The sequence below is a fragment of the Panulirus ornatus genome, chromosome 14 (assembly GCF_036320965.1).
Source record: "Panulirus ornatus isolate Po-2019 chromosome 14, ASM3632096v1, whole genome shotgun sequence".
Lineage (NCBI taxonomy): Eukaryota > Metazoa > Arthropoda > Malacostraca > Decapoda > Palinuridae > Panulirus > Panulirus ornatus.
Window position 1 is genome coordinate 11663194 of NC_092237.1, and position 17115 is coordinate 11680308.

The following is a 17115-nucleotide window of genomic DNA, read 5'->3' on the forward strand; positions in this document are numbered from 1 at the left end:
CCATACCAGAGTACTGAGGTGTTGTGGCTGTGGAATATTGTACGTAGTCGTTTCGCTTCCTAACTCTGCCACTCGTGCTTGCTTGTGATTTCGCGAGGGCGCTACACCTGAGAGTGTTGAGGTCAAAGAACTGAAGGAGGTAGATCCCAGGAGAGGGGAAAATAAGTTATGACTATATATACCACTATGACTTTTGTTATAAGTATTTCAAAGGCACTCATTCGATATGTGATATATGCACTGTAAGACGATTGTTGAATGGCCTTGTCGACTGCAGGAACACTCTCTGATGACCTTTGTACTATAGAAGTACTCTCCGATGACCTGTGTACTACTGAAGTACTCTCCGATGACCTGTGTACTACAGATGCACTTTCTCATAACCTGTGTGCTATGGGAACATTGTCTGATGGCCTGTTTACTGCAGGAACATTGCCTGATGACCTGTGTTATACAGTGAGCACTACCAAATGATTTGTGTACTGCAGGTGCACCTACCTAGTGCACGACCGTTGTCTGCACGTGAAATGATTAGTCCAGATCGACCAAGTACTGTAGACCCATCATCATATGCGTTGGGTCTTGGTGGATGTTCGATTTCATGACCGCCCCGTCTGAACTGTTCTGTGTTTCAGGTAACGCATGGAATAAAGTTAACATGATTATGTGTTAACCTGAATGCCTTGTTGATATTTAACTTAAATGCGGGATATTTTATGTTGTAAATGTCTTTTTTTTTTTATGAATGTCATGAATATCATGTGTGGCGAAGCTATTAGCTGAGATATCTCGGGGTGTATACCATGTGTGGTGAGGCACTCGTTAGAGTCTTGGGGGTAATGTAATACTGGCTTAAGATATTTACGAACGCTGAGACCTTCTTGCACGATAATACCTGTAGAAGGATATGCTATACGACGACTTGTAAGCCCTCAGTGTTCTAGTCTTTCGCTTGATGGAAGGAACAGAGCCACCAGGATTCGCTGACTTTATGGTGAATGTTCTCGTTCGTGCCGTAGACCACAGAGCCTGTGGTGATGTGGATGACCCCCGTCTGTATCTGTATATAGTCTGGTCTTGCCTCGTTATGCGTCGGGCGCCTGCGTGTGGTTCTGGCTCCTCAGTAGGTCGAAGTAGATCCAGACTTTCTGCAGAACACAAGCCCTTGTCAGCTGCTGAGCTCAAGAGGTGGATGCGGAGTTTGGTCTTGCCTATTATAAACGACGTAAACTGTACTACTACACACCAGGGGATTCGAAGCCTTTCTTAACAACTGGACGACGTTCATATTCTCGGTAGAATCTGCATCTTGGGAAAAAAAAAAAAAAAAAACACTGGAACATGATTGGCATGAATTCGGTGTTGATATCAAAGGTATATCTGTTTCCAGAATATCATCTGAAAAGAAGGTGTCACATGGATTTTTTTTTTTTGTGTGTGTGTTTTTTTTAGAATTTAATGTAACAGGCGAGTCCGGTATCATGACACTGTGATACGAAGTATAAAAAGAGGAACGTGACATTGTATGTCCACGACAGCAGACTTCCGTGGATGTCCTTAAAGTCTCTTTAACCTCATAGGTTACATCCCTCCCATAGCCTCAGAGGCCCAAGGAAAAAGAATGTAATTTGAAGCCCATTTCCCAGCAACAACCCCCTTTAATTACAACCCTTCCACCGCCTCAAAGGATTTACGAAAAACACCGGTTTTGCTAAAGACACTTGTGCCTGTTTCCCCATCTACCCATTTTTGGCCTTTGAAGCTCTTTGTATTAGGCTAGATTCTCAGTAACGGAATTAGTTTTGTTGATCTTCACTGCATTCGTTCTAGTTTCCCTTACACCCATACGGTGGATGATGATGTAGGGAAGATAATGATGGCAGTAGACTACGAGGAAGAGAGAGAGAGAGAGAGAGAGAGAGAGAGAGAGAGAGAGAGAGAGAGAGAGAGAGAGAGAGAGAGAGAGAAGACTCAGCCCCGTTACGTGAAAACTGGGGAGATTTTCAGCGACGTGAAGAGGAGGAGGAAGAATGAAGGGATCGAAGTTTGGCGAAAAAACTTTTCACTGCTTCCAACAACTTAACTCTCACACCATATATTCTTAATACCTTCCACAGAGCATCTCTATCAACTCTATCATATGCCTTCTCCAGATCCGTATGGATCCGTGAAAGTGTGTACCTGCAGACGACTGGCAGGACATCACAGACGAGGGAAGAAGGAGCACCATAGACTGGTACAGTGATGCAGGAAATGACAAGGGGAGGGGGATGTCCTGATAGAGTGATGGAGGAGATGACATGGGGAGGGGATGTCCTGGTATAGTGATGGAGGAGATGACAGGGAGAGAGGGTGTCTTGTTATAGTGATGGAGGAGATGACAGGGGGAGGGAGTGTTCAGACTCACCCATCCTCCCCCCTTACCCCATATTGTGTGGAGTGTTCCACCTCATTGTTCGTGACCATCTCGCAGACTCTCAAGGACCTCATCTCTCTTACGCCTCTCCATTCATATACATCGCACTCAGGCCTCGCCTTGCAGATGCCTCCACTCTCATAACGTGACACCTGCCTGCTTGCCTGCCTCTTGCTCCTCTCGCATCCACCTGACCCGCTCGTTAGACATGCTTCCCGCCCCGGCCTGGCCCCACTTGCCCCTCCTCCTCTTCGCTGCTTCATCCCGGTCTCTTGCCTCTTACAGCTTCTCAACGTTTCCCTGGCCTTGCTCCTCAACTCTTCTCTTGCTTTTTCCCTTCCCTCCCTCTCCTCCCTGTCTCTTCATCTCCCTCGTATACTCTTCCTCACTTACTTCTCTTCTTCCTCTCCCTGGCAGGTGCGGCAGGTGATGGAGCTTACGGTGCGAGGGGAGGTGGAGCCCAGCCCTAGCAGTAGCTACATCACCATCCTGAAGGAGGAGCCTCCTCTCGCCCGCTCCCGCGTCCCGGTCGTCCAGGATCTCGTTATGTTCGCCGTCCAAGGAGGTAGGTATCACTGCACTGTTCTAGGATGTCTTAGGCATAGGGTGTCCCTCGGGGGAACGTAGGAAGACGTAGAGTGCCTTTGAGATCTAGGGAACACATAGCAAGCGAGGAATATTGGGAGTCTAGGGGGAATATAGGAGCGAGATAGAGGGCCAGGTATCCAAGGGTTCTGGGGGACAAATAAGGGCCAGCTGTGTGGGGATCTGGGGGCACACAGGAGACGAGGTATTCTAGTTATCTAGGGGCCTACAGTTGGCATGGTATGTTGGGGACCTGGGGTTAGGTAGGGGACGAGGTATGAGTATCTGGGGGTACATATAGGAGGTTCCTATTCTGCATCATAAAAGTGGGGATCTTTAGGACCCTAAGGGATGGGAGTTCTTCCAGACATACAAGAGAAGGCAACAAAAACGGCTTAGGGAGTCTGGTGGGGAGGAGGCTGGAAGGGTGTGTGATGAGGCATATAGAGTTGCGGAATGCGGGTGATGAGACAACATGAGTGAATGAAATACTTTTTTTTTTTTAAAGGTTTAGATTGGAAGTCATGTGTGGCGATTCAGCGAGAGAACTCTCAGTCAGCGGTGGGTAGAGTGTATGGAGAGAGCATGGCAGAGGTGACGTGTAACTTAACACTTGGGGGATGTGGAGAGGGGCGGTAGCTTGGTTTGGCTGTGCCTCATGAGGTCATGAGGGGCCTGGATCACCAGGACAATGCTGATAACCTCATCAACCAGCCAGGAAAAGACAGAGGAAACGCTGAGAGACACACGCCTTACTTGGGGAGAGGGGAGGGAGGTCTGATGAGCCTCTATTGTTGTTGAGCGAGAGTGTGGCTGATTGGATAACGTGGGTGAGTAATTGGATGGCGAGGGAGGGTGGTTGGTTAGTGGTGTGAAAGACGAACTGGATGGTGGTTAGTTGATGATTGGATGGCGTTTGTCGATGAGTGCTGGATGTTGCAAGGTTGGTTAAGAATGTGGGAAGTGTTGGAGGAGGGTTGGCTGGCATGGTTGGGTGGTTGGTAGGCATGGTTGGGTGACTGCTGAGGTGGGAGAGAGGCATGGCTGGCGCCAGGATGGATATAGATGGACAGAGCGGCACTGGAAATTGGTATCTAGATTGTTAGGGAATACTGAGAATCGATTGCTGTTGCTGGAGGGCGTTTCATTAACGTGGTAGAGTGGGTAGTACCACTGAAATGGTAACTTGTGTGTCAGGGTAATTAGTGGCTTGATTTAAATGGCTAGGTACTCATTAGGAGTGACTGGCTGGGATGGAAAGTTGATGGTGACATGTTAGGGTATTGAGTGGGTTCATGGGAATGTACATGATGTCGTAGGAAAATGTCATGGTGGCGGTGAGAAGATGCAGAGATAGTGAGGTAGAAGAGAGACTGACACATAGGTGGTAGAGTGTAGATAGTACTGGTTCAGGAACAGTTAGCCAGGCTGGTGTATTGGTGACGGGAGGAAGCGGGCCTTCACCAGCAGGTGTTTGGTTGGAGTGATAAGGGTTAGGCAGCTGTGTGAGGCTAATGGACTGCGATTTAGCTCGATAGAAGAGGCACATCCCCAGTTGGTTAGAGATTCGAGGATTTCCTTGGTCCTAGGCCACGATTTGGGAACTCCCTTGGTCCTGTCTCAAGGTTTGGGTATTCCTCGTGTCCTGGATCAAGAGCTGAGGATTCTCAAGGTTGTGGCCCAAGATTTGGGCATGCTCCGTGTCCTGGCTCAAGCCTTGGGGATTTAAGGAATCTTGACCACAGGTTGGGGAAACAGACGTGTCTGCTTCACATGTCTTCGTGTCACGAGGTGCTCGAATGTGTGTCAGCTGACGGAGGGTTACGAGAGCCATTGTCTCGCCAGCTGGATAAGAGAGGATGTTTGTGATGAACTAGGAGGGCAGAGGGGCTCACTGGAAGCTGGATTTATGTGATGACTGTGGCCTACATGGACCGACGAGGATTCCTGGAAGGTACAGGTATGATGCGTACCAGGAAAGGGTAAGATAGGGGGAGGAGTATCATTCTGCGTTCTGGGAGCAGGGTGGGGAGAGGTCGCCAAAAGCTAATGGATGTAGAGTGAGTTTAGGGCTTGGAGGAGCAGCGGGGGGGTTCAGCCTAGGGCTGGGAGGAGCAAGGGTGGTAGGTCAGCCTCAGGGCCTGAAGGAGGAGGGGTGGTAAGTCAACCTTAGGCCTGGAGGAGCAGGGTGTAGGTCACCCTCGGGCCTTATGGAACATGGGGTAGGTCATCCTATGGACAGAGGAAGTAGAAGATAGGTCAGCCCGGGGGTCAGGGAAGGTGGCCAGCCTTGGATAGAGGGACACAGAAGGGAAGGTCAGTGTGTGTGTGTGTGTCTGTATAGCACCTTGCGAGGTATATACCACACACATAACCACATACAGTGGGCATATCTTCATGATATTATTATTTAGTCACTGATGTTTACTAATGTCTGACATTTTTGTATGAATAATGATAGTGCTTTAGCCTGTATTAATGTATTGCATTACTAAGCCTTCTCTCTCTCTCTCTTCCTCACTCTGTCAGGAATTCAGTCAGGTAATGCCCAAAGCCAGTTTATCTTCTCCATCTTAAGCACCTGATTTCTTTTTTTCTTTTTCTCTTTGTGTATTTCAGACGTTTTTTTTTTTTCGGCTGTGTTCTATCAGCACTCAAGTCTCGCTGTTAGATGATTCCCATTAGTCTAATGCTGCATGGTTTGTTTATCACGTGTAAATTGGTTACATTTAGAATTCCCTTTTAGAAGTTCCTACCCGAGAGACGCACTGGAGCCACACCCCTTAACACACCCCCTCCTCCTTCCCACACACACACACACACACACACACACACACACAGACGCACTTAACGACGTACACAAGAGGTCATCCGGTGTCGCACTCAGCCGCTCTTTGACTCACGCTTGCAGAGACGCACATCAAAGAAGTCTGTTCCCCCCGGCGCGGCGGTGTCTTGTTGCGTCACCTGGCCGCTTGCGCTGCGCTCGACCAGGGTGCTGCTGATGCGCACGTTCGACCAGGGTGTTCTTGCTGACCCCACGCCCAACCAGGGTGATCTTGCTGGCCCCACGCCCAACCAGGGTGTTCTTGCTGACCCCACGCCCGACCAGGGTGCTCTTGCTGACCCCACGCCCAACCAGGGTGATCTTGCTGACCCCACGCGCGACCAGGATGATCTTGCTGACCCCACGCCCAACCAGGATGCTTTTGCTGACCCCACGCCCAACCAGGGTGCTTTTGCTGACCTCGCGCCCGACCAGGTTGCTTTTGCTGACCCCACGCCCAACCAGGGTGTTTTTGCTGACCCCCACGCCCGACCAGGGTGCTTTTGCTGACCTCACGCCCGACCAGGTTGCTTTTGCTGACCCCACGCCCAACCAGGGTGTTTTTGCTGACCCCCACGCCCGACCAGGGTGCTTTTGCTGACCTCACGCCCGACCAGGTTGCTTTTGCTGACCCCACGCCCAACCAGGGTGTTCTTGCTGACCCCACGCCCGACCAGGGTGCTCTTGCTGACCCCACGCCCGACCAGGGTGCTCTTGTTGACCCACGACCAACCATGGTGTTCTTGTTGACCCCACGCCCAGTCTGGGAATGAACCCGTAACTTTGACCTCTGACCTGTTGGTCTGATCAGAGACGCTGCCTAACCACGGCACTCTTGGTCCTGGCTTATGTGACCAACGTCCATCCGTGGAAAGAACCGGCTGACAGCATCCGTCATTGATCGTGACATCATCCGTCATTGATCGTAGCATCATCCGTCATTGATCTTGACATCATCCGTCAGTGATCATGACATCATCCGTCACTGATCGTGACATCATCCGTCACTGATCATGACATCATCCATCACTGATCTTGACAGCACCCGTCACTGATCATGACATCATCCATCACTGATCTTGACAGCATCCGTCAGTGCATTAATCTGAACAGCGAGACAGACGGACAGACCATCACCTCCCCATCCGTTCGTCGTGAGGGAGGCTGATCAAATTACTCATCTCGAGGACGCATTACGAGCGGGTACGTACCTGGACGACGCGTCGTGGGCGACACGTAGAACAACCGGTATGTCGTATGTGTGTACCTTCCCCTCCTGGGCAGGAGGGGAAGGTACACACACACACACACACACACACACACACACACACACGTCGGGCGGGGGGTGGTGGGCGCGCGCGCCCCCGCGAGTGGTGGGGTGTTGATGGATGATTCAGGAGTGCGTTGTGGGGTTGGAGAAGTCGCAAGAGTGCTGGGATTACTTACCTTTTGTTCAGTGTTCACCATTGTGTCGTCTCTTATGTCCAGCCGTCTATAAATATGTATACACACACGTCACAAGTAACTAAACAGGTGATAACTCTTTGTCTAAACGTATTTCCTCTTTATTTTATCAGTTATGATTAAATGATCGTTTTTTTTTTTTTATTTATCATTACGTTGTCTTACCTGACCTGCACCAGCTCGTTGTTTTGGCTTTGTTTACACCTGTGACGTAAGTGCTTTGTGACGACCTTAGCACAGATGTTTACACTTGTGACCTAAGTGCCTTGTGATGACCTTAACACACATGTTTACACCTGTGACGTAAGTGCCTTGTGATGACCTTAACACACATGTTTACACCTGTGACGTAAGTGCTTTGTGATGACCTTAACACACATGTTTACACCTGTGACGTAAGTGCTTTGTGATGACCTTAACACAGATGTTTACACCTGAGACGTAAGTGCTTTGTGACGCCCTTAACACACATGTTTACACCTGTGACGTAAGTGCTTTGTGACGACCTTAACACACATGTTTACACCTGTGACGTAAGTGCTTTGTGATGACCTTAAAACAGATGTTTACACCTGTGACGTAAGTGCTTTGTGACGACGTTAACACTAATGTTTACACCTGTGACGTAAGTGCTTTGTGACGACCTTAACACACATGTTTACACTTGTGACGTAAGTGCTTTGTAAAACGACCTTAACACAAATGTTTACACCTGTGACGTAAGTGCTTTGTGATGACCTTAACACACATGTTTACACCTGTGACGTAAGTGCTTTGTGATGACCTTAACACAGATGTTTACACCTGTGACGTAAGTGCTTTGTGACGACCTTAACACACATGTTTACACCTGTGATGTAAGTGCTTTGTGACGACCTTAACACGAATGTTTACACCTGTGACGTAAGTGCTTTGTGATGACCCTAACACATTTCTTTTACCAGATGTTCGAGAGAGACAAGAAAGTACATTACTGCACACGTGTACTGTAGTTTAGGCCTCTTTAGACTTCGTAGTTTCCTCATACTACTGTACAGCTGGTTATTATACCGTTGTAGATTTCATAGCATTTGCAGTAGTGAGAATGTGGGTTGATGAAGTACAGTACATTTAATACTTGTAGCACATGTAGCTGAGTGTAGCGCTGTACATCTGGTAGTACTTAGTGTCCCTTCACTCTGTAGTGGTTTGAAGTAGTGATGTACGTTGTAGTCGCTCTAGTACAAAATGCCTGTAAAAGTACTGTAGACGTAGGAGACTTCTCCTCTTAGAAGGATGAAGTACATCATGGCTGGAGGCTGGTATGTCTCCAGCCTGATATACGATATTGATTTTTCAAGCTTATGAATATTGATACGGAGGGGGCGAGGTCCGACGTGCTGCGCTTATCCTCTTACTCACTCACTGTCTGGTGTCGCTGCTGCTGCACAGAGGTCGGTTGCACGTGTTCTGTGCCACTCTGTTCACTAGAGGCGGAGGTCAGGGGATTGGGGTAAGGGTGAGGTATGATGGAGACCATCTGTGTCATGTGTCACAGATCTGGTCCACGGAACGGAGGGAGGGGGGGTGGGGAGTCCAGGGATGAAAACCATTGTAAGACACAGAGGACACAGACACAGGCTCCAGAGAAGAAGGAAGATGCGGTGAAAAAGAAAAAAAAAAAAAGAGAGTTTAGCTTTTGACACACAAGTCATGAGTTATTTTTCATTATAACGTAAATCTTTTTTTTATGGTGATTTCTTTTTTCTTCATACTATTCGCCATTTCCCGCATTAGCGAGGTAGTGTTAAGAACAGAGGACTGAGCCTTTGAGGGAAAATCCTCACTGGGCCCCCTTCTCTGTTCCTCTTTTGGAAAATCAAAAAACGAGAGGGGAGGATTTCCAGCCTCCCACTATATGTAAGGTACGTATATCCTTACCAGTCATCAGACTTTCGTTACAATGACGACTGATTCTGTCTGCGACAGTTACGTCTTCAGTAACCTTGTCATAGCTTGAACAAGGTCGTCAAAACGAGATACAAACGGCTCACCGAACATTGGTCAAGGGCTGCCGAATTCCCCCTTGAACACAATAGGTAATGGCCCTTGGGATATGAAAGCATGAACCCTTGGTTTTATGCCTAAGGGCCACAATCAAAGGCTAGATCTAAGGGTCGTGCCCTAGGGGTTGCACAGTCCTATACATGTGGTTGAGTTTTGAATGTATAGATTTTAAGTTGTACTGCAGATTGTATTAAGTGAGAATGAGGTAGAACAATCATACCTTAATTCCATTTCGGGTTTAAGAGTTCAATCAGAGAAAGAAAATGTATATAATCATGTAATATGCCGTACTTGGTTAATAGCCGGGAATGATAAGAGGAGAAGCGTCCGGTGATGTAGAACCATAATTACCCTTGTGGCCGGGGTCGAGGGAAGACGCGTGCTTTCGCCAGACACTGTAATTACAGGGTCATTATTGTAGACCGCGACGCCAAATGACCCTTGATATACGTTGGCAACGGTGTAATGAAAAGGGTAATGATCAGGGTCATCCAGTCAAAAAAGCTTTCATAGTTTTTTGCCGCGAGATTTTTGTCCTCTCAAAAAAGGTTTCGGACATGTTTTCCTTTTCGTATTTCCACCCTCCTCCCTCGGTGAGGTCCATTCCTTCTTCTTCTTCTTGCGGTGTAGCACTTCCTTCCTTGGGTGTGTTAGCGTCACCATCGTGCAGCTTCGGGTAAACCCGAAGTATACCGAGATGCTCCAGGTTACACCAGCTTGTACAGTCAGGAGGCGCCCAGAATGAGGCAGCGGACGCGTCTCCTCGTCCCTTCCCCTACACAACGCTGGGTCCCTCCCTGCGCGTTACACAGTGCAGCTCTCGTGCGCCGATCTTCCTTTGTTTGTCACTGTCATACGTGTCGTTGATCGCTTGATCCTCTCCAATCATAGGTCGTCCCTTGCTCATTATGATGCGTCTCAATATATATATATATATATATATATATATATATATATATATATATATATATATATATATATATATATATATATATATTTTTTTTTTTTTTTTTTTTTTTTTTTTTTTTCATACTATTCGCCATTTCTCGCCTCAGCGAGGTAGCGTTAAGAACAGAGGACTGGGCCTCTGAGGGAATATCCTCACCTGGCCCCCTTCTCTGTTCCTTCCTTTGGGGAAAAAAAGAATGAGAGGGGAAGATTTCCAGCCCCCCCGCTCCCTTCCCTTTTAGTCGCCTTCTACGACACTCAGGGAATACGTGGGAAGTATTCTTTCTCCCCTATCCCCAGGGATAATATATATATATATATATATATATATATATATATATATATATATATATATATATATATATATATATATATATATATATATATCTTTTTCTTTTTTTTAAACTTCGCCATTTCCCGCGTTAGCGAGGTAGCGTTAAGAACAGAGGACTGGGCCTTTTTTGGAATATCCTCACCTGGCCCCCCTCTGTTCCTTCTTTTGGAAAATTTAAAAAAAACAAGAGGGGAGGATTTCCAGCCCCCCGCTCCCTCCCCTTTTAGTCGCCTTCTACGACACGCAGGGAATACGTGGGAAGTATTCTTTCTCCCCTATCCCCAGGGATAATATATATATATATATATATATATATATATATATATATATATATATATATATATATATATATATATATATATATATATATATATATATATATATATATATATATATATATATATATATGTATACATTACAGCGTAGCATGATAAAGGATGTTTTCACCCAAAATTATGCAAACATGAAGTATTCAGTCGCCAGCAAATGTGGGTCTGTCTTTTATGTGACAAACACACAAACATTTTCTGCTCCTGGGGTTGGGCCATGACCAGTCTGTTGTGTGTGTGTGTGTGTGTGTGTGTGTGTGTGTGTGTGTGTGTGTGTTTTGTGTGTGATGATAATAATGATAATATTTATTGTACTGACTACGCCCAAAGCCTTAAAACAGATTATACAGAAAAAATACATTTAACAGTAAATAGCAGAGATGTAAACATGGGGGTGCTGAAAACATAGGGGTTGCTGAAAACATAGAGGGGTGCTGAAAACATAGAGGGGTGCTTAAAACATAGAGGGGTGCTGAAAACATAGAGGGTGCTGAAAAGGCAATCTTTGCTCAAGTTGCAAAGTTGGAGGTTAACTATGCCGTCTGGAATTACGTGGTTATGTTCACAGTGATGGGGATGAGGGCCTACTGTTCTTGTAGCGGTTAGCGAAACATGAGTGCAAAGAAGGGAGCAAGATTTAACAAGATTTTAGCAGACTACAAGATGCTAGACTGCTAGAATAAGGCCAGACTATAGGCCTCTCTGGAGATGGTAATTAAGTGAACTTTAAAGTATGTGGCCGAAGATATGGACACACACACACACACACACACACACACACACACACACACACACACACACACACACACACACACTCTCTCTCTCTCTCTCTCTCTCTCTCTCTCTCTCTCTCTCTCTCTCTCTCTCTCTCTCTCTCTCTCTCTCTCTCTCTCTCTCTCACTCACACACGCACACACGCACACACACACACACACACACACACACACACACACACACACATATACGCACGACCACTATGTCTTAAAACTGACAAATAAAACCCTTTAGGGATGGGTTCAAAAAACAAACCCTGCTAGAAATGCACAGCACTTTCTCACTAATGATAAGATGCCTGAAATTCTGAAACTGCATTCCCTTTTTGCATCTCTCGCAAAAAAAAAAAAAAAACCATTGTGAGCTCATGTTGTGAAGCAACTTTGTAACAGTTTCTCATAATTATTCACTCACTGGGGGTCTGAGAAAGACCCTTTGTGAACTCTTGTAATCCTTTTGCACCACCGCTCACAGAACGAGCGTTGGGCTACACGCACAATGAGCCAGCCGCAGAGACAGCGTCACAAAGACGAGAAATCTAGCGGTGGTCTGCTGCAGCTGGGGATGGGTTCAGTGTGTTGTGGTGGTGACATACTGCAACCCGGGGGCGAGGGATCTCGGGGTGACGGAAGGTGGCGGTGACGAAGAACGTGCAGATTGCTATGTCACCGAGAATGTTGAACGAGGTCCAGGTGATTAAGAGGGATTCATAAGTGTCATAGAGTGGTTAGAGTCTCTTTGTTAGTTTGTGTCAGAAAGACGAAGGATGATCTTGCATTCCGTCTTCACCATTATTTCTTGGAAATTCTATTGCTTGGTCCGTAGGGAGGAAGACCAGGCGGGGCGGGAGGTATATATATATATAGTCAAATTTAGGAAGAATGAAACCGAAGTTTAATCTGGAGTTCAGATGTAAGGAATTCAAGTGTCCTTAGTCAAGGAGGAATTGCAGTGACGGTAGAGGGAGGATGTGACGATGGTGCTGACCTGTTTCTCTGAGGATAGGTGTCTCGAACGACGCCGGTGAGGTACACACTTTGGGGCTTTAAAATACCGAGATCGACCGGCTGCAGCCATCGTGGGCAGGGTTGCGGAGGCGTAGCAGGTGGCGAGGCAAAACGAGGGAGAAATATATTTTTAACCCAGAGGAGCAAACAAGTGAGAAGCGAATATTGATCTGATAACCAGGAGAGTCGAAGTCTTGTCCTCGTTGCCTGCAACGTCTCTAGTGACCAGATTGTGTATAGGTCGACATGGAGAGAGAGAGAAAAAAAAAGGGGGGGAAAATTGGATAGCGTTGTCCCGGCTTCTGTACCGAGGTGCTTGGGAACCGATGTGCAAATACTGCCTTCGTGACCGGAACGCTGAGGGAGGGAGGGAGGAGAACATTCACTGAGGCACACTTACTAGGTCATACCATGTCCCTAGAGAGAAGACCCCACTGTGTTTACTCTCCTCCTTGTACCCCCGTCTCTCAGACGGAACGCTGCATATCTTTCTCATGTGGAGAAGTCATCCAAGACATCATCACTGAACCCAACCTCAAACTTACATTACCATACGGGTTGGCTGGAAACTAAGAGAATGATTTTATATCAATATTAGCATAGATTTTCTTTGTTTGTTTGATATGAAACAAAGTCAGGTTTTCGGCAAGACGCAGACTCGCAATACTCAAACGTAATAGGAGGTACTGTGGTGATGGGTACTTATAACCCATACACACACACACACACATCATCTTTCGTCTTCATGTTCAGCCTTTGGTGGTACCTTCATCCAAGACTTCAGCTGTCTCTTCAGTAGGCGTCTGTATCCAAAAAAAAAAAAAAAAGTCGTGGCGACCATTGACCTCAGTCCTCTGAATATTCAAATAACAGTTGCTAAATCTAAACCGCCGAGTATAAACCTGCCGCACCGACCACTGGACGAGGGGGAAGGAAGGGAAGGGGTCACAACTGACGCGTGAAGTCTGCCGTCAGTAAGGAGAGGCGAACGCACTGAGCCAACATGATAATAATCAAGAGGTTTCAATGTCCGTGTGGCTTACCATCGGAGCCGTATGTCAGCTTACAGTCTTCGTATACCTACAGTCTGTCTGTGTGTACCCTCTTGCAGTTTGTTTACGCCCTCTGGGCTGTCTGTGTACATCTAGAAGCCTTTGTGCACCAAATGGCAGTCGGTGTACATCTAGAAGCATTTGTGCACCAAATGGCTGTCTGTGTACATCTAGAAGCCTTTGTGCACCAAATGGCAGTCTGTGTACATCTAGAAGCCTTTGTGCACCAAATGGCAGTCTGTGTACATCTAGAAGCCTTTGTGCACCAAATGGCAGTCTGTGTACATCTAGAAGCCTTTGTGCACCAAATGGCAGTCGGTGTACATCTAGAAGCCTTTGTGCACCAGATGGCAGTCGGTGTACATCTAGAAGCCTTTGTGCACCAAGTGACTGTCTGTGTACATCTAGAAGCCTTTGTGCACCAAATGGCAGTCTGTGTACATCTAGAAGCCTTTGTGCACCAAATGGCAGTCTGTGTACATCTAGAAGCCTTTGTGCACCAAATGGCAGTCGGTGTACATCTAGAAGCCTTTGTGCACCAAGTGACTGTCTGTGTACATCTAGAAGCCTTTGTGCACCAAATGGCAGTCTGTGTACATCCAGAAGCCTTTGTGCACCAAATGGTAGTCGGTGTACATCTAGAAGCCTTTGTGCACCAAATGGCAGTCTGTGTACATCTAGAAGCCTTTGTGCACCAAATGGTAGTCGGTGTACATCTAGAAGCCTTTGTGCACCTAGTGGCAGTATGTGTATACCCAGTGGCAGTCATTGTACATCTAGAAGTCTGTGTATACCCACTGGCTATCTGTGTACATCTGTAGGCAGTGTGAAGACACTCTTAAGCTGCAGAACTGAGCACGGTGTCAAGCGAAATTGCTGCCATCAGCAACACATAACACGCCAGATATTTATTTAGTCTTATTAGATGCGAAATGAATGACCACCAGTGTATTGTCACTTCATGCTTCATGATGAGGATTGAAACTGAAATGATTGGATGGTGAAGACATTTACTGTCAGTATCAGTTGTAGATATACCTAAAACATTTACTGTGTGTATCTATTTGCGATGTTTGTGTACCGTTGTTGTCTGCATGTTGCGGTGAACCACCCCATCGGTTATTGCCAAATACGGATACCCTCACTCAGTTTTCTTTTTAAAACTAGAAGATCAATCAGTATGGTAATAATTAAGAGAGAAGGGACATCAGATTGTAATAGATATACGCAAGAGAGGTTGGTATAGCCTTTTTCCCTTTGTCAAAGTCGTTCAAGAGTCACCAATAGAGTTTAAGAGGAAGATCCCACATATACACAAAATTCGACAACGAAGCATCGAAGTCCTCATTATTTAGAATGGCCACGAACCCACAGAGCCGCCGATCCCCTTGCCAAAAATGTGGCATGGTGGCAGTGCGCGCGCGAGCCCCTTGTGGGCAGCGAGTGCGCACGCACATTCGTTTCGCGGTCACTTATTTTGCAGGTCAGAAATTTCGCTTGACTCAGTCACACAAGTCTGCCCTGCCACCCAACTGATCACGGCTGGACAGATACTTTAATGATGTTAATTACCATTGATAAAGTTTGCTCAAGAATAACAATAGGATACGTTCGTATGTTTACATGGTTTGCAGAGGAGCGGTTAAATTCTTTTTCCCGCAGTTTCCAGCGGCTGCCGGACGACTCAATTATGATTCTCATTCATCAGTTCTTTAAAGAAAAAATAATTCTGTCCGTTTATGTTGTTTCCAATTGACTGTTATGCCGGAGGGAATAGTGGGTGAAGGTGGAGCCTTTCTTATTTGGAATCTTGTCTGCATCTGTCGAGATTACGAACAGAAGGCAATGTTATTGTACACCTCCAGCAAGATCACCTCGCCTTTGAACCTCTCTTCTGCAGGGGTTGATCCATGTACAATACACCCCCATGCATGTACTCCCGACGAAGGATGGGAGGAAGTGACAGCACACCACCCCCCTCATCCTCTAATCTCTACTCCCTAGACCCATTCGCCACAGAGAGAACGTCCTTCTCTTTGCTGCTCCCCGCTTTGTTGTGTGGCTCATATCTCCACTCCTTACAGGTTCCCTTGGCCCACGCGCGGTGTTACTGTGGTTTAATCTTCTCGCTGGGCAGGAGGAGCAACAGATTATCCCTCTCGCGCCACAACGAACGAACGGCGGCATCCACCGGTGTCGTAATTACTTTGATAACGTCACCCATGTGTTTCGTTGTCTTACTAAGGTTTTCTTACGGCGTCTATGATTGTAGCGTTAGTGACAGCGTTGTATCGTCGTAGCGTTAATGATAGCGTTATTATTCGTTGTGGTCCTGGTGATGGCGTTATCACCTACTCTCTGGACATTACGTCATTCGTTACTTGATCATGGGTCGTAACTTTATCATGTCGGTATGAGAGTGCGTTATTCATCGCGGTTCATCATCCCCCCCTGAGCCTGGGCACATATTGAGTCGAAAAGATACAGTCGTTGTTGTGTGGCAAGTGAACCGACCCCCCCGTACCGTGTTGGCAGACCTATTGATTGTACAGTACCAGAGGGAGAGAGAGAGAGAGAGAGAGAGAGAGAGAGAGAGAGAGAGAGAGAGAGAGAGAGAGAGAGAGAGAGTTCCACGCTCGTAGGGGGGCTCCCCCTACGTATCTCTGGGAACCCCCAACCCCATTAGTGTCGTAAAGTAGCCTTCTTAAGCCGTCGTAAACCATTATCCTGGACAGTTGCTTTGTTGAATATATTCCAGCCATGCAACTCCCTTACACTGAGACTGTACTTCTTTGCCTCCTTACCGGCCACTCACTTGCTGTGGCCTCTGGTCATTCTGGCGCAGCATCTCGTGTTAAGTGCTGTTCTCTCTCTCTCTCTCTCTCTCTCTCTCTCTCTCTCTCTCTCTCTCTCTCTCTCTCTCTCTCTCTCTCTCTCTCTCTCTCTCTCTCTCTCTCTCTCTCGTCGACGTCGTCCAACGGGTTTAGAAACTACACGGCTGTGATCAGGTCTCTCCTATCTCTTCATTCCTCCTTGGATGGACAGATCTGTGTAGCCGTCAGCCTCTCACTGTAGCTCGGCGGGTCCTTTTTATTCAGGTACCAAATTAGATTTTCTTGCCTGGACCTTCTCGGTCAGGCCTTTGTCCCTCTCTGGGTACTGTGACCAGACCTGTGGGGTATAACTTCGTTTTGGTGTGGTACATGTTTTGTGGATCCTTCCTCAACATTTTCCACATCCGCAGGTTTTTCACTCTCCAAAATTCGTCAAAATACTTTCCCTTGTCTTTTCCTTTTCCGTTTCATATTTCTCTCTGTATTTCAATTAAGGTCC

General features: G+C 46.9%; 1 protein-coding gene across 1 annotated transcript in view; it reads left to right on the plus strand.

Moving 5' to 3' along the window:
• LOC139753321 (transmembrane and coiled-coil domain-containing protein 4-like) overlaps positions 1–17115 on the plus strand; it is a 196434-nt gene that overhangs the window by 141214 nt on the left and 38105 nt on the right. The window contains exon 3 of the mRNA XM_071669640.1: positions 2834–2981. Within this exon, the coding sequence (XP_071525741.1) occupies positions 2834–2981 (148 nt within the window). The remainder of the gene's footprint in view (positions 1–2833; positions 2982–17115) is intronic.